The sequence below is a fragment of the Fringilla coelebs genome (assembly GCF_963513975.1).
Source record: "Fringilla coelebs genome assembly, chromosome: 4".
In the NCBI taxonomy this organism is placed as follows: domain Eukaryota; kingdom Metazoa; phylum Chordata; class Aves; order Passeriformes; family Fringillidae; genus Fringilla; species Fringilla coelebs.
This window is the reverse complement of record NC_140032.1, coordinates 42714996-42739085: the sequence shown is the minus strand read 5'-3', so window position 1 is coordinate 42739085 and position 24090 is coordinate 42714996. Positions and strand designations below refer to the sequence as shown.

Here is a 24090-nt window from a genome sequence, read left to right as displayed (position 1 = left end):
CAGCACCATGGGGCTCAGGGGGAACAGCTGGCAGCCAGCTCTGAGACATGCATCTTGCCTCTGGTCCCACAGGAATTGGGATTAATAGAATAGAATAGTACCTGATTCTGCAGGCTATCAGCTGTAAGTAAGGCACCACTGTGCACCACCCTGTCCTGCTAACTGTATGAGTTACAATCTATGCAACAACTAAAGCATCCTTCATAATGCAGATGTCACTTGGGTTCTAACTTTTCCCAGTTTGCCAGTGCTTGATTTTGTGATGATCAATAATAACATTATATTTGTAATTTAATGGGCCTTAAAAATCAAGAATAATATGAGCACATAAACCAGAAGAATTTCTGCCTTTTCAACCACGCTGACAGAGGATGTGACAATTTGCTGGGTGATGTTCCAGGCACCGGTCACCAGGGCAACAGGGGACATGGCAAGTAGCATGTTCCAGACCTCTTTTGACCCTGAGGGATGGCACAGCTCTCTGGTGACACTCAAACACAGTAAACTTAACTCTGGTCCAAGTAAAACTCAGCCACCAAGGCTAGAGGGACTGGAAAAAAGTTGATATCTGATCATTAGCATTAGGTAAGCTAAGAGGGGTTTCCTGCTTGCTGTGGAGGCAACTGCTGGGAGAAGCTGGGGTAAAGGAGGAGCTTCTCAGGCTTTACAGTCAGGGGCTGAATCTGTGTGCCTGACCTTCAGCCTGTACCTCTGCTTTCATGTTGCAATCATTCAGTCACTTCTGCTGGTGTTTGTTTGAAAGGCTGGAGGCCAAGAGCTAAATAAACTTTGGATTTAACTTTAATTCAGGATCAAAGGACAGAAGTACAGTTCACTACTTCATCTGCCCTGCTTTTGGCTGAATGCCACAGTAACAGTCGGGGAGTCAGGGATTTAGAGGTGGTTTATGTGCCCTAGATGTGAGCCTCACCTTGTTTGCCCAGCGCCCTCTGTGTCTCCTGCTCTACCAACAGCTTCCAAGTGGTGCCTGCTCATTCATGACCTCCCTATGGATGCTTTGTCTTAGACTTCATTCTCCTTCAGACTCAACTCTCTTCACTTTCTCTTCATATGCTCCTCAGACTACCTAACCCTTCCAAAGTCATTAGCAGTCAGTCCCAGCACTTTGTCCCACATTTTCCCAATGCAATATCCCAGAACTGAGGAACCCAGAAGTCCTGCAGTCCATCCACTTTTTTGATTATTTCTTCCTCTACATCCTCCTCATTCAGTTTTTCTTTTTTTCCCTTGCCTTTGGAGTGAGATTCTTCTTTTCTGTGCTCCAGTGGTCTTTGGAAGAGTCACTGCAAGCTCAAGGTGTGAAACAAAGACCACCAAATCCTTTAATAAACTTTTATAAAGTGAGAAGTACGGACTTTTCTAAATATAGATAACTTTTACTATAGGCTACAGTCTGAGGGTCATGTATAATAAAAAATGATTTTGAAAAGAGAAATATGCTCAGGTCTCAGCACACAAAATAGGGGCAGTAGGTTCGATTGCAATGTACTGTTTGCAAAAGATAATACTGAGAGTATTATTCCATTTTTAATAGTTAGAACAAACAGGTCTTTTCCGGCCTCTTTCTGATAAATATGGTATTGGATACCCCAGCAAGGAGCTTCCAGAGGCACGAGTGTTGCCAGATTTCTTTCAGGGCCCAGAGAACACAACAGTGGGCTGGGACCCTGAAGACTCACTGATTAACTCTGGCATAGGAATTCACTGAAAGATCAGGCTTCTTGGATTTGCTGATTCTGACCCTTCTGACCACTGGAGCAAATGCTCCTCTTCAGAGGTTAAAAGTATTTTTGAAAACTTAAAGATATCCATCAGCAAACCAACTGGAAGAATAAGCTGATCTTAGTTATGGCGAGCAATCCATAAAATGCCAGCTCATATCCATGAAATGTGTGTAATTACAGCAGACGGCCATCAAATTGCAGCCAAAATCTAAACCAGGTGAGGCAATAACAATTTTGACCTAGGAGAGTGAAAATACAGATATCAAAGTGACAGAGGGGAAAGGAATATTTTTTAAATCCATGTTGCAAATAAATAAATAAATAATATCAACTTAAAGTCATGTCGTAGGTGGCATAAATTGAGAACAGAAAGTGGAGGGGACTCAACCAATGCTGCTCAAGTGACCATTTGCAGAACAAGGAGGAGACTGGGCTTGCCAACCCTTCCCTTGCATCCTCCTCTCCAGCCTCCCTACACATACTGCTTTAGCTCCATGGAGCCACAGGACAGGCCTTACAGCACAAAATGTTCGGGAAAACTGCTTTGCTTGGTGAGGAATTGAGTGTTAAGGCTGGCAGGGAGCTGTGCATCATGGCTGGTTGTGCAAATATACCAGCTCAGTGGTATGGAGGGGTCATCCCTCCTCTCAAGCCATTGTTAACCTCACCTGACCCTAGCTTATGATGCCTTCTTCTCTCCTGAGAAAGCTCTCTTCCTCTTAGATTTTGGCCCAAGAGTAAAAATTCAACTATGTCAAAATCTTAATAAAAATGAGAGAGAGTTGGCAGTTTATTGTGATGTGGAGACTCAGATCCAGGGAAGATGCTCAGCACCAGCCTCATGAGGCGTCTGGGTATCAAAACTGGAAAACTGCTGAGGCAGCATGAACTGACTGTAAGGTCTCTTTTATCACTGCAATGTCCTCCTGTCTCTAAAATAAAGCACTTGAATGTGCTATTTAGAGATACCAGGCAAACTTCTGGTCTTTCATAAGTAGCTAAAAACATAAAGACCAGGATACACTCCCTATTTTACTACTTAATGCATCAGCTTGAGATAGTGCTAGTTTCTAGCTCTGGGTGTAACTTTGGTTGAGCAATTTATCCCAAAACCTAATTTGGTTTGCTAACACTCCCCTCAAATGCACTCATCAGATTTTGAGGAGATACATTCAGACAGAATTGCAAACTCTTTGCTGGTCATGATCTGTACTGTGGATTTGTTCATGTGGATCACGGGGGAAATTATTATCAGATGCAGAGAAAGAAAATGCAAGTAACATGCAATCAATTTCTGCTGCAAATTTTAACATTTTTTGGTTGCACAGCACTGAATATGTTGAAGTAATTTTTAGATATTTGTGGGGGAAAAAAAGAGGGGTATGTGAGAATAATAGCTGTACAGTGCACTACTATGTGTCATAGCAAATGGAAATTACTCTGACTAAAATCTGACAAACTTGTTAATATGCATGGTCTGGAGTAAAATACCTGTTCTTGGTCATTGACACTACCTAGCACATCCCATGAAAATGGATTCATTACTTCATGATAAGCTAAGTTAAATAGTCTTTAGCAGTAAACTAGGCTACTTTCAACTTGCTACGTACTTTGATCAACGTCACCAAAGAACTTTATTAGAAAACTTGAAAACTTATGGATACTAGACACATTTATGGAGAAATAGGTCAAACTCATGCCTCTAAACAAAGAGCAGGAACTGCTGGTGTGAAATTCAAGAATGACTGAATCAAGTAGGTTTGATCCACCTATCAAAAGTTTTCACTGTCTTGTTTGGCCACCTGTAGACCACAGATAACAAACTCAGGCCTTTTTTGTAATAATCAAAAATTTATTGAGAATGTGTACAGAAAAAAAAAAAACAACCATCAACAGAGGTATGCACTGCTCAGGGAAGAGGTTTGGGTATCTTACAGTCAATGTTGCTTTATAGTCAAAACTGAACTGTGTAATGTTTGCTAAGTTCAGTGTTTACGAAAAGATTTGCTTTTCCTGTTCAGACTGGTCTTTTTCAAATCGTTCTTTATGCATCTCCAACCTAAAAGAGAAAAACAGAGAGTATTTTAATGTTCTTCCAATGAAAGAAGTACATAAGGCTATGATGATGTTGCTAGTGTTCATAAATAGTTATATTAGTTGGTAATTAATTGGTGCAGCATTTAAAATATGCAAAGGCAAGGGATTATTCTTGATCATGAGAATATCCATTTATCTATCCATTAAAAGAAACAGTGATGTAGAAGGTGCACTAAAATTAAAGTAAATTAATGTGACTACTACTACTGTGGCAAAATTATAAACAAAGCTAAGATGCAGTGGGCTTAACTTCAGCTGTCCTTGCTCACTGTTTGAAATTATTACTGAAATGTTTCAATTATTATTGGAACGTTCTGTCTTCATTTTAAATATCTCCTCGGCCCTGTGGTCATACCTGTTTGACATTGCCTAAGTTGTGCTGCTGTCCATCTACTGACAGTCTGTTGAATGGGATGATTTTCATTGCAGATTTCTTCATGGAGTACCACCGGTCACGCCAGGTTGCCCAGATAATGCCATTGTCAAATCCAGATGGACCAGCATCTTCTGATGTGTACACACCACCTAGGAAACACCAGTTGGAGCAAAACAGTTGGTTGCTTTCTAAAACATTTACTGTGCCCATACATTTTTATGGTCCTGACACCTCCATGGCACCCCTGGGTGTCCCAACAGAGCCTGTCCACCCCCTTTCTCCCCCTCTTTTGTTTGTCTCAGGATTGATTCTCCTACTATGGAATGGAGAGCAGTCACAAACTCCTACTACTGGTATTAACAATTATTGCAAAGAATGGACCATGCCAGCTTTGGAAAATCCAGAAGGCAAAGCGTACTCTACAAATGTGACTCATTTTCCTTTTTCGCTGAAACGTGGTGTCCTGGATAGAAGCACTTAGAAGACACCTTACCTACATAATATTTGCCATTGAGGTGGCCAGCATGACATCTGTTCATCCACCACCCAGATCCATCCTGCTCAGCACAGTTGCCTTCGTAGTTATCGTTGTCACTGTCGTGGGTACTGAACCGCATGCCATTGTGGTAGGTGTAGGATTTATCACTGGGGTCATCCCCAAAATCGAACCCATCAAAGGCATCCCCGGCGTCACCCCCGATGAAGTAGGCGTAAGTCAGTCGGTACTTGTCCTCTTCACTCCCCACTCTGAATACAGCGTAGTCAGCAGTGCTGTGAACAGAGGGCAGGGCTGAACATGAGCATGCTGTGCTCCCAGAACAAGTGAAAAATGCATTAAAACAGCAGAAAAGGCATTTATTGCATCCTAGCATTTTAGAACAAATTGTTTTCATGTGACTGTGGGCCTCAGTTCAGTCACACACATCCAATCAACTTCTGTGCTCCAATACCTGACTTATTTTCTGACTACTACCAGTCTTTAGTGATGTATGAAGTATCTACATTATCAACACACACACAGATACACACACACACATATATATAGTCTCCCAGATTCATAATAAAAATAGAAATAAAAAATAAAATAATAGAACAGAACAGGGTAGACCAGACCTATAATAATCATGTAGTCCATAAGATATGTAAGACAAAGAAACTTGAAGAGAAGAAACAGATTCCTTCTAATAAGTGAGTGCTGACAGCATGTGGCCTTCTGACAGGCACGTGTACCTGGCAAAAAGCAACACGCAGTGACTGCTGTCACAGCTGTAAGTTCAGGAGCCAAAGCAGTTCCATGCACACGTTATCTGGTCTAAGGATTCATAATTTTTTAGGAGCGACCTTTTATCAGTACAAACTGAGGCAGTGGGAGCAGGAGGTTTTAAGCTGTCATTTTCAAAAGCATCATAAGCAAATACCTTTTTTTGCCACTCCAGTCCTCCAGCTCTATTCGTAAGGTGTATGGCAGAGTGGACTGTGTAGTTATTAAATGCATCTTTTCATTGCCCAGCCAGAACTCAGTGGTGTCATCTGGAGACAGATGTCCAAATCCTTCCTTGTACTGAACCCAATTTTTACTGAAGTCTTCACTCCCATCCAGTCTCTGGGGAAAAAACCAAGAACACCAAAACCAAAAATAAAAACCTCAGTCAAAAAGATATGTATCATATGTAGTTAAAACAGTGCTCATGCAAAAATAATATAGCAATAATACCTAAGTGACATACCCTTTGTAGTACTGTCCAGCCATTGCCATATGAGTCAATCTGACAGTAGACTAGGAATGACTGCTTGGCTCTTTGAGGCTTGATAAAGTACAGTCCACTTTTCCTTGCACCCTTATTTGCAATGTCTTGACAATCTGAAGTAAAGATATTCCAAAGATAATTTTCAATGTAGCTACAATTCTATTCTTACATTTATTTCATATTGTAACTTTTTTAGTGCAAGAAATGCAAATTATCTAAATACCATTGTTGCAAAGTAAGCTATTTAGTCCACATACTTCAATGTCGTTGCCATAAAAAACCCTACTGAGGTTCACGGGACTTGTGTAAAGTGAAGATGAATTTAGTCTCATGTAGAGTTTAGGCAGTGAAAAACATAATAATTCAATTGATTTCTACAGCAACAAAGAAAGATACTTCTGGAAATAATGGAATAATTAAAATTTTTTCCACATGGCTTAGTAGAAATCTGATGAGTTATCTTCTCTTTGTCCCAGGTCCAGAGAAACTCTAGTCATGTCCCTCATGATTAGCACACATTTTGGGATAATCGTATTTTGGCCAGAAACACAAAAGCAAGAACTAAGTTGCACCTGAATCCTTGCCTGCAGAGCATCTAACTCGTACTGACTAGTTCTAAAATGTGCAATTTTATGTATCTTTGCAGAAGTCCATGACCCATAAGATTCCAAGTAAATCATGGCTGTGATGCCAAGCGGCAGCACTCATAGCTGAATTAACCCTCCACCATCCAGGAAACATTCTGCACACCTCTTCCAGTTGTCTCCTGAATTTCAGCCCGGTCCTTGCACGGCTCCTGACAGACTGACTCAAGCTGGGCAATCTTCTGTTTCAGCTCTGTGATCCTGTTGCCGTTTATTATATGTGTGTCTGTCAACTGTCTGGACAGAGAGACACAAAAATGGGTTGTTGTACCCGCTCTTTGGGAATGTGTCACACTCATTCATTTCCCTGGACACATGCCTCATGCATCTAATGTGTGCTACATGCACCCTGTAAAACAGGGTGCCTCTCTCAGCACTGGCATTCAGAGTTCAGCACAGGCAAAATGGGAAAGCATAGGCTTAACCTCATGCAAAACTTCACCATGTGCAAAACTTGACTCTAATCAGCAAAACTCTAACCAGTAATTAATGTATTCATACAACTCTATGGAAAGTTTTACTTTGCTCTCCTTATGTAAAGGATAAATTCCTCTTCAATTATGGATGTATTTGTAAAACGTAAGTGCTCTGAATAAACTGCTGTAAGTGTCAGAATGCCTACATAATCTTTGACATAATGCCATAGAAATGGAGATCTGTCAAAAAACATATCCTTAAGATTTAGTAACATTAATGATGTTTTCAATTCTATTTCCAATGTAAACTTATAAAAGACTATTACTAAGTTTATAGCTAGTTGTGATTTAGAACTAGGTAATTGAGCTCATTTTCGTGGATGTATGCAGCAAAATTGGCCAGAATAAATGATTGCACAAACATTCCACATGCTCTGCTTTACAGCAAAAACTCATGACCTCCAAAGGTCATGAAAACAAATTTAGGGATAGCTGGCACAGCAGGAGAAACATAAAGAAAAATATTTCCAGGCTTCATGGCATTCTTATCTTGCACTTTTTAAACAATTTACAGTTTATCCAGGTGAGCAGAGAATTCAGTATCAGATCCTCATCATCCTTCTGTGTACAGCTAAGCAGCTACTAATGGCAGGGTGGGCAGGACTGTCCGCAGGAGCACAAAAAACCTTTCTGAGAGAGGCTTTTTGGCACTTGACAAAAGAACAGAAAGAAAACAGTTTGTGTTGTCACTGACAAGAGAAGTGGAAGATACCTACTGTATGGTAGTTTCATGAGACAATATAATGTTTTCATATCTGGCAATTTCTTCAATTATTTTCCTGGACTTTTGAGTGAAATCATCAATTGAATCTGTAAAACAGACAAGGTACAAAATAATTGTAGTTAGGCAAATTAAAAAAGAAGAAAACCACATAAAAATATTTTTCAGTTGTGTACTTATTTTTATATACTCACTTGGTAATGTCTGCTTTTCTTTAGGATAGAGGCCTTGGATGTGTTGGATCAGACGGTCTGCTGTTACTGTGGCATTAAAAATCCGCTGCAAAAGACTCTCCATTTCCAGCAGGTCCTTATCCACATCGGACTGGTATTTACTAAAGAAATCTGCAATGCCACAAGTTGTTGGGCAGAAGCTACCCTAAGGAGTAAAGAAACACAGTTGGCAATGTTTCAGGAGCAAAGCAAGGAGAGCAGAATGTTTGGGCAGAGGAACTTTCAGTCACTGCTGACACAAATGATAAAGGATAAAAAAGGGCAGGCATTCGCAGCAGACTTTGTATTTGAATTTTCAGAGGCAGTTTACTTTCATACTACATGTACACGGCAAGAAAACAGCGCATGCCATTATTGTAGCATCTGCTGGATATGTGCTTTCATCCACAGTGCAGCCTCCCATACACTCTTACAAAGCATATACTGCTATCAGTAAATGCCAGGCTTAAGCAAAGCACACTTAATAAGTACTGAAAACAACGATGAGGCTCAAATGATAACGTTAGTTAATAATCAGCATAGAAAAGCTTTAGTTGCATTCTTAAGATAAAAGAAAATTGTTCAGGTACTTACAAATCTGTCATCCAATATGCAGCAGTTTTCTCTGGTGGCAACGTACTGAAGAGAAGAAAGAGGGCTGTTTTTAGTGGATTTTCTCCACGACCACTTTCTGCGCTAGGACGCAGTTTCCTAAAGGCTGTCTCCTCACTTACCGCCATGCTGGTAGAAAAGAGCAGGGAGAGGAGAGACCCCAGGGGAGCCCAGCTGCACAGCCTCAGCCCCATCGTGTCTGTCCCACCAGGCGCACCTGTGCAGTCAGCAGCCGACAATGTTCCACCCAGCGCAGGGCGGCAGCAGTTTAAGGCAGCAGGCTGAAGCTGGGGGCGGGCACTGGGAGGTGGTGGGAAGAGGTGGGGTAGGCGTCTGAGGTGGATTCCCAGAATTTGCACATACTCTCCTCCCATTTTCAGAACCCGCTTTGCCCTTAGTCGCCTGATCTCTGCTCCAGCCAGGTCTCAGGGGAAGCAGGAAGGTGAGACGAGGCACGCTACACCCAGTCACAAGCATAATCAAACTCACATCACTTCGCAACGAGGGCTGGCAGAAGTTTCACTCTAATAGCAGAGGGAAAAGCCACAGTAGCAATCTGAATTATCTGTACCAGCTATCAATTGCCTAACAACAAATGGTATTTTAGGATTATATTGGCCTTTCCCCCCACAGATCTCTACGTGTTTTGCAAAGAGACTCAACACCATTTTCCCTATTCTGTGGATGACAAAACTGAGGCAGAGAAAGGTGAGAAGTCGTTGGGCAGTGGCGTATCTGGAAAAGAAGTCTGTGGTACTTCTCACAGGCAATGAATGTTCCCTATCCTTCAACACAGCGAGTCCATTCCAATTACTTTGGTCAATGCTTCCTTGCTGGGGAATCAATGTTGTTGGACTCTGCCTTATTCAATCAATATTGCTACAAGAACGCTGACAAGCCCTGTCTTCTGCCATGGGCTTTGCTCCAGCAAATTACTTCAGTGTGTCCTTTTGCATGCTCTCTGTATTGGGAGCATTAACACCTTTCCACTCATGACTGGGTCTGGCGTCTGAACTATGGCATCTGCAGAGAAAGTCTGATTTTGTGCCTGTACAGCATGATGTGATAAGGCAGTGTTGAATGAGGCTTTTGACTTTGTTACATGTTTGACCAGATGATGAGAAGAACGGTGAGAATGGGGCTCAGGGATAGATCTGTTGTTACTGGGGTCACCTTTGTGATTTCAGGCAAATGACTTTGTCACTGTACAGCAGGATCAATGTTTCAACTTGGCTTAAATAGGGATTTTTAAAATGGGAAAAAAGCATTCTATAGGAACCAGATTATTAGAAAATTAGATATGATTACGCCCTGAAACATGGAGAGATCCTGACCTGTATATTCTCTTTAATCTGGTCAAATTGGATCAAACAGAAGACTCTCATCATGTTAACAGACCTACCCACATAGTGGTGCCAGAAGGAAATGAGCACGTTTAAGATGCTAAAAATCAATCTGATGTGACACCTGAGTGAGGCTGAAGCATTGTGCCTGGGAGAGTCAGCTTTCCAGTAACTGTACTGATGACCAGTGAGGTAGTTGCCAGGCTGCCAAAAGTCTTTTGCAAAGAATGACCGATGCTAAAGGTTTGTCTATCCAAATCTGCTATTAATTTAATTACCTTCAAGAGCTATGTGCGGAATGTGCTCTTGTTGACCTTACTGATACAAATAGGATGTTTCCACCTTTTACAGAGTTACTTCTGTTTCCTAAAGTGTGAAAATAAAGTTAATAGGACTGGGTAGAAGTCTATCTGCTGTTGTTTTTTTTACTGTTGCTTCACTGGTGCTTCAACATGGACTGAGGAAATCGTGGCTGAACCTCCTTGTCACTGCTGCTCATACACCGAGCTTGTTTGGCTTCATCTTTGCAGCTCATGACACAAGGGTCCACAGGGCCCTAGAGACACCATTCCAGGGGCTGTGCACCAGTGGGATTCTCTTAGATTTGACAAGATAGCATGAGTGGGTTGCTGGTATGAACTTTGTTAAGTAACAGCTTTAACACAGGTGTACACTGCAGAGTACAGATGGGCACGTACTGTTCATGATGCAATAGATGAACCACGTAGCACGATTCAGGTATCCCTCATCCTCTGACAGAATAAAGAACACATCTTTCCCTTTTGTCACTAGAAGTAGTGCATATAGGCTTGAAACTCTATCAGAAGACTATTTGGTAGGAGAAAATGAAAAAAAAATTTGTATTGTGTTCTGAGGCAAGAATTTCAGGAGTCAGAGAAGATCACAACATTGAACTCCAGCAGTAAAAGCCTAGTTCACATATTGAGTTAAAACCCCCAAGATTTTATAATTAAAGCATGAGAATGGCTATAATGACTTAATAACATTATATAAATAGAGTTTTAATGTTCAAGGTAAATGTCTAATTGGTGGGAAAAACAAAAGGATCATTATCCTTACAAATGGGCTAGGAATAGGAAACCTGAATTTTCAGTCAGATGCTTATGTTACACAAAACTATCATATTTACATTCATGAAGGAGTCAGTTTTCAACATTGCCCCAATGATTACCAAATATTTGCACACTGCAATTATAAGTGTTGCCTAGCTGTATTTGTGGTTACAACTGTGGTACTTGTCAGCAGAAGATGTAAATATTTAAACCTCAGGAAATTTTTGTTTGCTTTACTGATTACACGGTCATGAATAATTAATCATTTCACATATTTGCTTCTTTTTCCTTTTCTTCTGTTCTTACACCTTTCCTTACTTAGAAAGATCTTAGTCCTACTTTTAATTAAGTTGAAACCAATACATAGTCTTAGTGGAATGACTATGTGGTATTTTTCCTCTCCTACATACCATTTTGTCTTGGTGGGTCCTGGTTGCAAAACAGCTGACCCACTTACCAAACCAGTGTGCTAGAGACCTAATTGTACCCTCAGATGTGTCCAGCCTAATTTAGCCACGCTGCTTTTCTGGCCAGTGTTTTCTTTCCAGTAACTCTGTGCTGGTTTGGTAACAGATGAGGAACAGTTCCTGGTAGCACAGGTGGAAGGAAGAGTTCTCAAACTCCGTGTACTCTTTTCCTGCAATTTATTTTTGAGGAGACAGTAAAGATCATTATTTGTTTGAAAGAGCTTTCTTCAACTCAATATTGATTAGTAATTTTTGTCAGCCACTGGGACACTAGCCAACATCTGCCCATCATTCATAGAAAACCTTTCCTCAGAAAAACAAACCAGATGAAACACATTTGTGTCTGTAAATAAGTTCCTGAATATCAGAATATCCTTATGGCTGCCTTGGAAAAACATCTGGTTTTTTAGCTTATACTTACTTGCCTTGAGAATCTAACCTAAGAAATCAGTCTACAATATTTTAGAAATGTTTAGTGATGAGTTTTAAGATTTCCAATGGGCTTTTATTGCTATTTAACTGAAAGTGTCCAGTGGACTTGAAAAGAACTTGCATTTTTTTAGATGTTCCAGAAGATAATTTTCCTATTTAAAAATAAATAAATATTGAAAAATACCAAATGGTAAATTATGAAAAAACAATTCCTACAATGCGTTGCTATCACCAATATGTGTCACCCTGCTTGCATTACTAAACAGATTAGTGGGCGAAATCCCCTTTACCAGGTCAATTAATAAGTGTGATAATTAGGATGAGAACTAGAGACAAGTAAAAAGCTGCCTAGTAGCAAAGCTGTACCAATGGTTGGTGAGAAAGCCAAGGGCACTAAAGTGAAAATGAAAAAAAAGTTTTGTAACTTATCTTTCTCTTTCAATTTTCAAAATGTGGGCGAAAGGTAAATAATAACATTTTGTTCCAATTGTATAGTCCACTCTGTGCAGCACATTTCTTCCTCATCCTTCCTGAAGTGAAATGAGTCAACAAAAATCAGTTGCTGTGCAAGGGAGAGCCTTTAATTTCTTTACACTTGTGACACCAGTCCAGGTACTTGCTGTGCTTCAGCTCGAATACTGGCCAGAAATAGTTGTTTCTTTGAAAACTGAGTGAAGAACAGTAAGAAATATATCTACTTCATGTCAGCCAGAACCTTTCATTTTGGAAAGAAATTATGGGATATTTTATTGCCTCCACACTGGGAATACACCCTTTAGAGTGTGTTCTTATAGGCTAATGTATTTTCTTAAATCAAAACATGGAAGTGACATTGATTCATGACTGTTCACATCAGCATTTTTAATAAGATAAAAGATGCTTTGTTTTCAGCAAATAACCAAAGGTTATTGCTTAAATACATAGTACTTATTTTGATTTAAATTATAACTGCAAACAAATTTAAATAAATATGTAAAAAATTAAAGCTTCAAAAATCAAGACACTTCATCATCATAATACTTCTGAAGACACCTCATATCCCTAAGCCTGATATCTGATGGATTGAATGAGCTATTATCTTATTTTTGAAAAATCCTATTGTGTTTCTGTTTAGTTAGTTCTGCTTGCCTAATTTTATGCATTAAAGATTTTATTTAAACTTCTTTCAAATCTTAAGGCATTAAGAGTGATCCTATATATGAAATAAGGAATGTGATATAAAGGAATGGAGTCAAGATGGTTCAGAAGATAACTCATTCTGCGGTTTTGTCATAGCTGAGGTTTTTCTGAGTCCTGTAGCACACAGTGTTATACCTTGAAATTCTAAAAACCTCCTACAAAGCCCTAAATCCTGTTCAGTGAAACATCATTATTGAGCTTTGAGTTGTTTGTGCCTTATTTAGGGGTATTCGATGCAACATAGTAAATTCTCTGCCTTTACTGATCTACAGAAACCATTTTCAACTGTTGATTCACTTAGAAAAGGCTGGTATTCAGACTGTCTGCAGAAGAGAGATTGCAGTGTATACTTTACCTTGAGGGCAAGAACAGTGAACTTATTTGTTAAACAGAGAGATGCACTAATTTGTGGGAATGAGATAAGTAGTAAATTCAAATATTTGCTGAGTATTTTGTAATTAGTTAAGAGGACAGAGCCTCAATAAACTAAACAGAGTCTACTTCAATAATCAAACCTATAGGCTGATATTATTAATTTGGACAGGAATTTATTGACAATAACATTAAAGGAAATACAGCAAAAATGTAATGTATTTCACAATAAACCTCTGGACTGGGAAATACTTAGCTTGTACTTTTTTAAGCAATCAGAGGAAGGCTGACTGTCAGAGAAATCCTAGAATATAATATAATGGAAATATAATATAATCCTAGAATATAATATAATGGAAAGTGTATTTGTTTTGGAAAAATGCACTCTGTGTTGTCCTCCCTGACTTCCAGGATTAGTCTTGAATGCCATTAATTCAGGATGATGGAAGTCGAAGAATGAATTCCACAGTTCTCTTACACGTTATCTGTGCTCCATGCTGGTGCATGAATCTGTTCACAGGAAGAGAAGCACAAGCTTCTTTATTAATGTTTGAAACATTAATAGCACTAGCTGATTAAATGCAAATATAAGCCTTTATTTAGGGTCACTGAAGGAAAGAGAAGCTCAGATTTATCTACATGTAAACCATGAGCAGAAAAATAAAAGTCTTTATTCTTCTTGTTTTAATCTGTACTCTCTTTCTTTCCCTGGCATAAAAAATAGAGCCAGAAGATTTTTCTTTCTCTTGCTTTCTTCTCACAAACGATGAGAGGAATTCTGGCTTATTCTTAAAAATTTTACATAAAGCAATGGGTGAGTGAGTTGTGACAGCTTTTACTGTTGATCCAAATCCCCTACACAGGTCACAAATACAGTCAAGCCTTTACTAGCACCTCCTGCCTATGAATTCCGCACAGGCTTGTTACTCATTGTGGTTTCTTTTGGGCTTCACTGACAACCACACAGTGCCATCTGGTGTCCTCAAAGAGCAATAAACTGCTCCTAAAATCTTTTAAACCATCTCAAAAAATATCTCAAAATTAAGACTTGACCATCACAGAGCATTGCTTCCCAAGCCTACCTGGAAAAGAACCACTATATAATTTGCCTGTGTTTTCATTCAAACAATCCTAACCTCATGTATAAAATAATGGGCTCTGAGCTAATCATTACTGCTCAGGATGGAATGACGATGGTAATGAAAATTCAGTATATTTTAAGAAAATAATTTGTGAAATGGAGGGGATAGAGGTAGTGAATAAATTACTTTGTCAGAAAAATGGATGATTTTGCTGGAATCTCAATAAGCTTAATAAATAGTCTACTTATTTGTGGACAAGTAAAAATTGAGTAAGAAACACATTTACTGGAGTGTTATTGTTAGATTGGACATTATAAACACACACGTGATTAGGGTTTAAGAAGAAAAAAGATTTTATTTTGCGTGTTTTCCGGCTTATATACTTTTAATAAAGTGTGATTTTAAGTCTTTAATTATACAATAATAACTTATTATATTTATTGGTGCAAAGCAATTAGCATTAATATAATTGGCAAAAGTTTTACAGAAATATAATAAGGCATGTTTACACATTTACTTATACATGTAATTTAGTTTACAAAAATTTTCATGTTTTTTTTCTAATCTGTTTCTATACTAACAGCCTTGTTCTTTAGGGGGATACATTATGGGTAAATGAAGGTGGTATAGAAGGTAATCTTATCCCCCAATGAGTTGCAGCTGGACCAAATATTAAGATTAGAAGCAGGCCTGTAACCAATAAGAACAAGAGGTATAAAAGAGTGCATTGGTACGATCTAGAAGAAGAAGAAGATGAGGAGTCAGGTGACTGCTACAAGGACAAGGTGGCAGGCAGTGCATAGAGGAGCTGCATTGCCAGAAACTTCAAGGAGGTATGAGGCCCTGGAGATAAGAAATCCTTGCACTATAATGTTGTTAGAATTCGTGCTAAGATGACATTGTTACTTTTTCTTTACTATAGATGTATTCAAAAATCATCAATTCCTATTTCTTCTATTAACTCAGCTTTGCTTGCAAGCCAGCTGTCAAACCCCTCCATACTGAAGGAACCAACAGAATACAGGCTTTGATCCCTTTATCACTTCACTGCACCATTGCAAATAATGGAAACCATCCTAAATCCTTTCCTTGTGTTTTTGGGAGATCAACTAATGGGTGTGTCTTAATATTAAATATATGTTGGATATTAATTGTCTCACACAGCCGTCAACATCCATATACAAATTTGCTAAAATTGTATGCAAGGTTCCATAAGGACCTTGAAATTGTTTCTGACTAGGCAAGATCCAGTCCTTCCCCCAAACCATGAGCAGTGGCTGTCAAAATCCATGCTAGAAAATACCTGAGAGAAGATAAAAGAATAAAGATCCCGAGGTGGTTTCACCAATGTACACACGTGCATGTGAATATTCATTTCTAAATATAGATAAAATGCCCGTCTCCTCTGGAGACACAGAAAGGCACAGAGGATGCTGGCTGCAGGGAGCAGGTGGCTGTTTCTGGGGCCAGGGATTGTTCTGCAGGTGAGGAGGGTGCGGACAGCGGTGAGACACAGCCACCTACCGGCCTCTGGGCCCTTGGCCTCAGCAGCCAGCTCCTCTCACACCCATGAGTTCAGCTTTGCAGCATGGAAATGTGGCCCAGCCCATTCCAGTGGGACTTTGACTTGCATCCATGGGTTATCAGTGATTCTCTTTATCAGGGATTGGCATTTTTTCTGGATGTGCTCGAGCACAGAAGGCAGGACTGCAGCATGTTGGTAATAGTGTCCCAGCCAAGGCGAACCACACTTGAATTTCACCCCAGGATTTGAGAGGGTTGCATGACTTGCAGAGTCTCGGGACTTTAGCTGGTCAGAGTGACCCCGAGATGTGTTAGAAAGTCTCTTTTCCCAGCCCAGCTGTCAAAAAAGGAGCCAGAACTCTTCAGTTCTCATTCTCTAGGTTGTTTTATTGTATCTTATCTATAAAATTCTTTCTCTGGCCTGCTGAGGTCCGCTCAGCAGGTCAGACAGAGGCACACTCGCCGCCCTCGGGGCAGTGTTATCCTTTTATACTAAAAACTATGTGTACAATATTTACCATAACTTCCCAATACCTATCACCTATGTTAGACAGTGAGTTTCCACTCTAAACCAATCTAAAGGTGATAGCATCACAGCAGAAGATGGAGGCCAAGAAGAAGGATAAAGGCTGGACACGTCCAGATTGCTCCACCTTGCCTCCTGAGCCCCCATTCTAAAAACCCCAAAATTCTACATTTTCACCCTGTGATAAATTCACTATCATTCTACTTAAACACTCTTGACTTCTAATTCTTCATATAAAGGTTGGTAATTGTTTTTGCTGTGAGTCAAGATCAAAGGCTCAGAGGTCTTGGGCTCTGTGCCAAGGTCTCTGAGCCCCTTGGCAGGGTGTCCAGTCTTCCAGGGCAGCCAGAGGAATTTCCTGGGTTCCAACAGCAGAGGATTAGCCACATCTCCTGCCATGCTGCAATATGCTGGCATGTGACTGCAATGCATTCCATATCGAAACACATGTGGAAAACACTTTAAAGTTTATTTACAGAAAGCATGTCTTCATACAGATAGCCATGTATTTTGTACCTGACAGTGCTCTGCTTCTTGCTTCAAAGTTGACTTTTAGGAGCTACAATAAATATATATTTAGGACAAAGCTCTCTGGAGGTAAATATGCATAATTTACCTGGTGGTTTTTCTCCCTACTGTGATTATTTGCATGTTTACTAGTTTATAGGGACTCAAAACCTGCAAATTTTCAACATAATAATGAAATACTTTCATAGTGTAATAATAAAAAATCTGTATAGGGAACCAAATTTTCTTCATGACCTCCTTGGTTCTGCCTGTTTAATAGATTAGGACAGGAATTGTTCATCACTCTAGCACTGAGAACACAAAATAGTGCTATATAGCCCTTCTTTCCAAGAGGAAAGCATTGTACCTTGCTTAATAAGGAATCAAATTCTAAGATCACAGCATGAATATTTCCTATCTTCTCTCAACTGCATTATTTCTAATCACAATTTGAAAATAGTCTAACTGGAACTCTTATTTATTTATTTATCCAGAAGTACTTATTTATTTTTAACATAGCTACTTTTTACATCAGTAAAACCCCCTCTCATCATCACCACGTACTTTGCACTGTCAGTGTTACACCAAACGCCTTATTTTCCATCACTCTTGCAAAGACTCGCAATTTTATTATTGTATCATTTGCAAGATACAATTCAAACCCATTTGGATTAGAAGGCTAAGCTGTTGTCGTGCCAGAGCAGCAGGCATAGCCCCGTCGATGCCCGGCACGGAGCATCGGCTCTGGAGCGCCTGTGCACGATTAGCCACCTGTGGAGGAAGCCCTCCAGCTCAGACACCAGCAAATCGTTCTTCCTTACACACGAGGGTATTTCTTGGCTTGGTGACACTTTCCTCACGTCCACAGGGTAGAAATTCAGTCCAGAGCCCGAGAAACGCTTTATGTCAGAACGGAGATGCGCACTCCCCCACAGAAAGTCTTACTCTGTAATAAACACATTTTGTATTTAGGCGAGCAGGAAAAGGTTTCATAAGTACTCCATAACCGGACTATCTGACACGCTTCTGGCGTTATCCCGAGCCTCATGAAACCCTCATGGTGTTTCCATTGTCGAGGCTTTCCCCCGACACACCGCACACGCTTCGGAGCGACACGGCTGCGCTCGCCAAGCCCGCGGCTCCTTGGGGATGCGACAGCCCCGCCACCGACCCGTGTCCAGCGTGGGGCCGGGCACAGCCCGAGCCGGAGAGGCCCCGTTCGGACACGCCTCGGGCTGGACCCTTCACTGCCCTACAGCTGCGGCCGCACACACTACTGTCACATCACGACACCGCGCTGCGGCCGCACACACTACTGTCACATCACCACACTGCACTACAGCCACACTGCTCCCCGTACTTTCCCCCGCGCTCCGGGGCTTATAAACTTTCTCCCGCCCCTTTTCCCAATCGCCTCCGCAGGCCCCAGCTCCTCCCCAGCCCCGTGTTAGGCGGCCTCGGCCGGGGCGGTGCCCGCGCTCCCGCCGCCGCTGCCCCACCATGAGCTGCGCCGCGCTGCTGGCGCTGCGGGGCCCGCGGCTCCTGGGGGCCGCCGCCCGCCCGCCCCGCTGGAGCCGCCGGCGCAGCGCGGGCTGCGAGCCCCCGGCGGGCGCCGCCGTGCGCATCGGCTGCGCCTCGGGCTTCTGGGGGGACACGGCGGTCGCAGGTGGGCGGTGGGGCGGCAGCGGCTGCTCGGGGGGCGGCCGGGAGACCCGGCGGGGCGGCGGGGGCCGGGAGAGCCCGGCGGGCGGCGGCCCCAGCGCCACGGAGAGCCCCGTTGCGCAAGCGGCCGGGCCGGGGCCGCCGCCGCACGCCCGGGCGGGGCCGGCACCGGGACTAGGGGCGGGGGTGCCCGAGCTGATGGTGCCTTCTTGCCTGCCCCGCCAGTGCCGCAGCTGCTGTACGGAGGGAAGCTGGATTTCCTCGTCTTCGATTACCTCTCCGAGATCACCATGTCGCTGCTGACGGCCGCCAAGGCCCGGTCACCCGTAAGTCGAGCCGGTGTCCGGCCCCGGCGTGCTGGGCTTGGCCGGGGCGGGTGCGCTCCGGTACTTTGCCACCTCCCGAGCTCTCCTTCAGCCCAGATCGCGCCCGAAACCTGTTTAAGACATACCTGGTTACGGGGACACGGTTTCTTAAATATACTTTTTATTCGTATGTATTTATTTGCATCTGTTCAGTTTCATCTGGTGAAAGTGTTCATGTCTTTTCCCATCTCATTACCCAAACGATGGTGTTATTTGAGAGGTAGCTGTTCTTCCCTGTTTTCTCTGTTAACCAAGGAGAGGGGTTGGGTTGACCTACCCGTAAGAAATTGTTACAGCTCTTTATTATTTCAGGTTTTAGGTTACACTCCGGATTTTGTCTCCACTGCCATGGCTCCCTATATAAACGATATTCACAGGAAAGGTATTGCATGAGTTTGTATGTTAATTCAGTACACCTGCTTATGAAAGCAGGCTGATAGAGTTGGGGCTGTTCAGTCTGGAGAAGAGAAGGCTCTGGGAAGTACAGCACCTTGCAGTACCTAAAGGGGTCTTGCAAGAGAGTTGGACTTTTTACAAGGATATGTAGTGATAGAAGAAGGGGAATGGCCATAAGCTGGGGTAGATTTAGATTGGTTGGATGCTAGGAAGAAGTTCTTTACTCTGAGGGTGGTGAGGCACTGGAGCAGGTTGTCCGGAAAAGTTGTGAGTGCCCAGTCCCTGGAAGTGTTCAAGGCCACGATGGATGGAGCCCTGAATAACTTTGCCCATAGCAGGGGGCTTGGGCCTAGGTGATCTCTAAGGTCCTTTTAATCCAAACTGTTCTAGAATTCTGTGAAAATTCCCATTGTAATTGATGTGGGGCACAGGTCTGATGATGACATTGAGTTGATTTCGGGTATTTGTTACAATTGTAAATACATGCGTATATTTCCATGTATTTCTTGCTATAGCTTCAATCTGTGAATGGTAGATTGCTTTACATATCTTTATTAAAACGTGAGAGCTAGATGTTTTCAAGGTAACTGAAGTTTTTCAAAACTCCCACATAGTTCTACAATATGATTACATAGTTGTACAATATGATTTTCCACAGGTTTTTTTTGTTTTGTTTTGTTTTTGGTTTTTTTGTTTTGTTTTGTTTTGTTTTTTTGGGGTTTTTTTTTGTGTGGGATTTTTTTTGGTGGGTTTTTTTTTGTTTTGTTTTTGTTTTTTTGGTTTTTTTTTTTACATTAGTAAAGCTTCACTGTGTCTATTACTGTTTCTGTCGGAGGTGTTTGCTGGTGTCTGTCTGCCTCATTATGTGTGTCTTTCTGGTCAGTTTCTCCTTCCATTCATAAAAAATTTGTACTGGCTTATTCTGATCCTTTCACAGGTTAAATGTGGTTCTTATTTTAACGTGGTTTTCTTGTTTTGCTTGATTGAATGTCTGTTACCTTGCAAAGGTGATACCTTGCTTGTGCTCCAGCACACTTTTTAAAGTACAGGTGTTTGATTATTGATGCTGCTGAACTTTATTTACCTATTTTTTTTTTCTGTTAGGTGTTCGTGTCATCAGTAATGCTGGTGGAATTAATCCACTTGCTTGTGCAGCTGCCCTTCAGGAGGTGGCAAAGAAAGCAGATGTTGATTTGAAAATAGCTGTTGTTGCTGGAGATGATCTGATGAGTGAGGTATTTCACTTTCTTTTAAGCCTTAGTAGCTCAAGTCTGTATAGCATGAAGGTGGCATTTACTGTCCTCTAGGAACCTTGTGTGTCTCTATGCAGTAGTCTTCTGCTGTCAGAAGCGTTGTTCTTCATTACCTTTTAGGTTTTTTTAGTGCATAAATATAATTCTTGGCACATCTGCTGTTTGGTATATAGTGGGGGTGAATTTTACAAGCCTCTGGATCTTCTCTTTAGCTTTTTGAAGCGAAATGTGACTCTACTGTAAGGTCTGCCTGCTCTTCAGGAGAAGCTATTACATGCTTACATGCTGTTATTAACTGATTCTGTCTAAACTAGATAATCATGCCAGTTAATTCTTCTGAATATGGTGTAGGTACCTTTTTTAGTGGTTTACAGGCATTTCCTGATGGTACTTTGTTTATAGATAGTTGGTTTTCTGGTTTTAAGTAATTAGTTTACAGCCAGTAAGGTAACGTTAAGTGAGAGGATTGAAGTTTAAATATAAAATAAAAATTGAACGATTAAAGACATGAGATTTTTTTTTACTTAGAGAATTACACTTTACCTATGCAATGTGCCAAAAAATGTTGGCCATACCTGAAAAATACTAGGAAAAGAGTTTGTACACAATAGTAGTTAAGAGAGGAGAGGTTTGCACTGTGGTTAAATCTCTGCCTGTAACGTGGAAAATTATTTATCTGCATAGGATCTGTTACCTCTTGCATGCTCTTCAATGTGGAAGATCGTCAAGTAAGATCCTTTATTTGCAAGTTATGTGTGGTGCTTGGACTTCCTTTTAAGAAACTTCTGCCCTGCTGAAATTACTGTCTGTGGGCCAGAATTTCATTACTGGTACAACAGTGGTTGTTATTTGAGCTTGCTATGGACATGTCTGATCTGAAATGCATTGTTTTCTATGCTGTTGTCAGTGCATAACCTACAGGAACAAAAAGACACAGCTTTATGGTCTACAGGCAACTTCTACTGTTGATACATGAAACATGGTAAATGTTACTTGTGGTTTGGAGGATTTCAGTCATTAATTTAGAATACCAAATTAGTTCAGAGTGGAAGTTTGGTTTTTTCCCCCGCACTACAGATCCCACCTGTAAATTAGTATTTAGAGTTTACATGGATGTTGTGTCTATGCATTGACTGTCCCCTCAGTCCACTGGATTGCCAAGCTAATGCCTAATTCATGGTCAAAACCACACCCTCCCCTCGCCCCTACTTTTGTGAAAACCCAGTTTATTCTAGGTACCATGTGAAGCTGCAGGATTAACTTTGTTCTCTGGCCATGACACCATTGCAGAAATGGCAGATACATTTCTGTTTGCAGGGTTTGATTTATTTAGTCCTACAGCAATTAAAGACCTTTTAAAGCCTAGAAAATGCACCAGTACATTGTTGTTGGTCATGTATAAATGAACATTACATTCTTTAAAGACTACCTTAATTTTCTGCATGCTGGAAAAGTTGTGGTTAAAAGTCTATTTAAGTCTTTTAGCCATTCAACTCATTGGTATTGTTAATACTTTTAATAGTTATACTTGGCTTAGAGTTGCTATGAAGTAGATCTGTTGTTTGTCTGTTGTTTGATACTAATGAGAGGCTTAAAGTAGAAACTTCAAAATACTCATAGCTTGTGTGTTCTGCTTGTTTTCTAACAGAAAGAGAACTTAAAAGGAGCTGGTATTACTGATTTAGAGAGTGGCAAACAATTTCCAGAGAATATTCACAGCATGAATGTGTATCTTGGGTGAGTTATTGTAGCAAGGTATATTTATTATGAACAACTAATTTTAACACATTGAATACAGGAATTTGTTTCGCTTTGCAGTTAGAACCACTTAGTAGATGAGGTTCCTCTTTGAATTATTCAGGCAATCAGAAAAAAATGTGTTTGTAACTTGTATGTAAGTTTTCGTTACAACCTTGTAAGTTATGACTTCTTAGCTATACACCATCTGTGAATCATCAGATTTTAGTTGAAGCCAAAACAGTGTTAGTTCAATTAAAACAATTGCAGAAATGCTTTTTCATATGCTGAATATTCTGTTGCAGAATGGACTAGTTTACTGTGTTGTCACTAGAGAAGTGCAAGCAAGGAATTCAAGTACTGGGATGTAGTCAGTGCTGTAGGAGGTTCTGTTATGTTGTGCTGAACTCCGTGTCAGGCTTTGTACTCTTGAAATTTTGGAAACCAGTTTTACAGGATGGTCACTTGTTTTGAAAGATCTCCCTTCCCTCCTTTATGATGTGTAGGGTTTCCGTAAGTCTCTGAATGCAGGTGTTCTAGCTACCTCTTTGTGAAGTTGCATTTTCATTGTCACCATCCACTGCAGATGAATCAATGTGAATCAGGTCTAGTAAAGGGAGAGGACCAAGAAATGAGACAGTGGTCACATACATCTCTTCCAGTTGATGGTCCTGGTGATCCTGTTCTTGCACAGTGCTCTTGAAGTTGGACAGTATTGTGAGTTCTTAAATCACTTAGGTAATTGACCTGAAAGGTTTAAAATTGGAGGGCTAAGTCACCAGGCTTTGTCCCTGAAGAATGTTCATCTTTATACACTCATCTAAAAATAAAATAGTTAATTAATCTCTGGGAACGCTCTCTTTTGTGACTGATGATAGAAATGTCCCACTCTGCTTTTTATTCAAGAAAGTTTCTATGGACATTAAGAGAAGTGTTCCAGTTATGTTATTTAGGTACCTGAATTTGATAGTGCCCTGATGACTGCTCTTTCAAATACTCTTGATGTACATACCTAACGACAAGGTAGTTGTTGAAGTAGATTTATTGATTTCTTGCGCAGCTTTTAAGTGATTTTTAACTGTGTCAGTGAACTGTTTTTTAAATGATGCTTTAAAAGATGAAAGTACTTAGTGCTGTGTTTTGTCATTTTTAGAGCAAGACCAATAAGCAGAGCTCTAGACCTTGGAGCTGATATTGTTGTGACGGGCAGATGTGTCGACAGTGGGATTGTATTGGGACCACTCATTCATTCTGTAAGTACAGGTTAATTCTCAAATGATAATGAATATAGCGAGTGAGTATTCAGCAGTCATTGTCAGACAATATTTGTCCCTTATGAAAATGTAGATTCTAAATTAAAAATAACGAGCATCTGTATTTTTTTTCTTACGTGCATGAAAAGTGTCAGTTTCCCCTTCCCTTGAACTGATAGTAGGCATATTTGTTAACTTGTATACCATTGAGCTAGAAAACATGGGTGACATTTAGGAAGTCTTAGCCTCTTTCACCAGTATTTCACTCTTACCATTTGTTTTGGGCTT

At 40.8% G+C, this 24090-nt stretch overlaps 2 protein-coding genes across 3 annotated transcripts in view; one reads left to right on the top strand and one right to left on the bottom strand.

Annotated features, from left to right (window-relative positions):
- Positions 1-3582: 3582 nt before the first annotated feature.
- FGG (fibrinogen gamma chain) lies at positions 3583-8862 on the bottom strand. The gene is made up of 10 exons (XM_084204474.1): positions 8754-8862; positions 8614-8658; positions 8002-8185; positions 7803-7896; positions 6717-6847; positions 5946-6079; positions 5637-5821; positions 4712-4989; positions 4198-4367; positions 3583-3804 (listed from the first exon to the last, which is right to left on the bottom strand). The coding sequence occupies exons 1-10, from the start codon at positions 8823-8825 to the stop codon at positions 3790-3792; spliced, it is 1308 nt and encodes a 435-aa protein (XP_084060600.1). The 5' UTR covers positions 8826-8862; the 3' UTR covers positions 3583-3789.
- Positions 8863-18634: 9772 nt separating this feature from the next.
- Positions 18635-24090, top strand: part of LOC311152898 (uncharacterized protein) — a 57914-nt gene continuing 52458 nt past the window's right edge. For both annotated transcript variants that reach the window (XM_084204337.1, XM_084204336.1), the window contains exons 1-6: positions 18635-18802; positions 19024-19124; positions 19476-19545; positions 20664-20794; positions 22461-22549; positions 23703-23802. In XM_084204337.1, the coding sequence (XP_084060463.1) occupies positions 18637-18802; positions 19024-19124; positions 19476-19545; positions 20664-20794; positions 22461-22549; positions 23703-23802 (657 nt within the window). In that variant the 5' untranslated portion in view covers positions 18635-18636. The remainder of the gene's footprint in view (positions 18803-19023; positions 19125-19475; positions 19546-20663; positions 20795-22460; positions 22550-23702; positions 23803-24090) is intronic.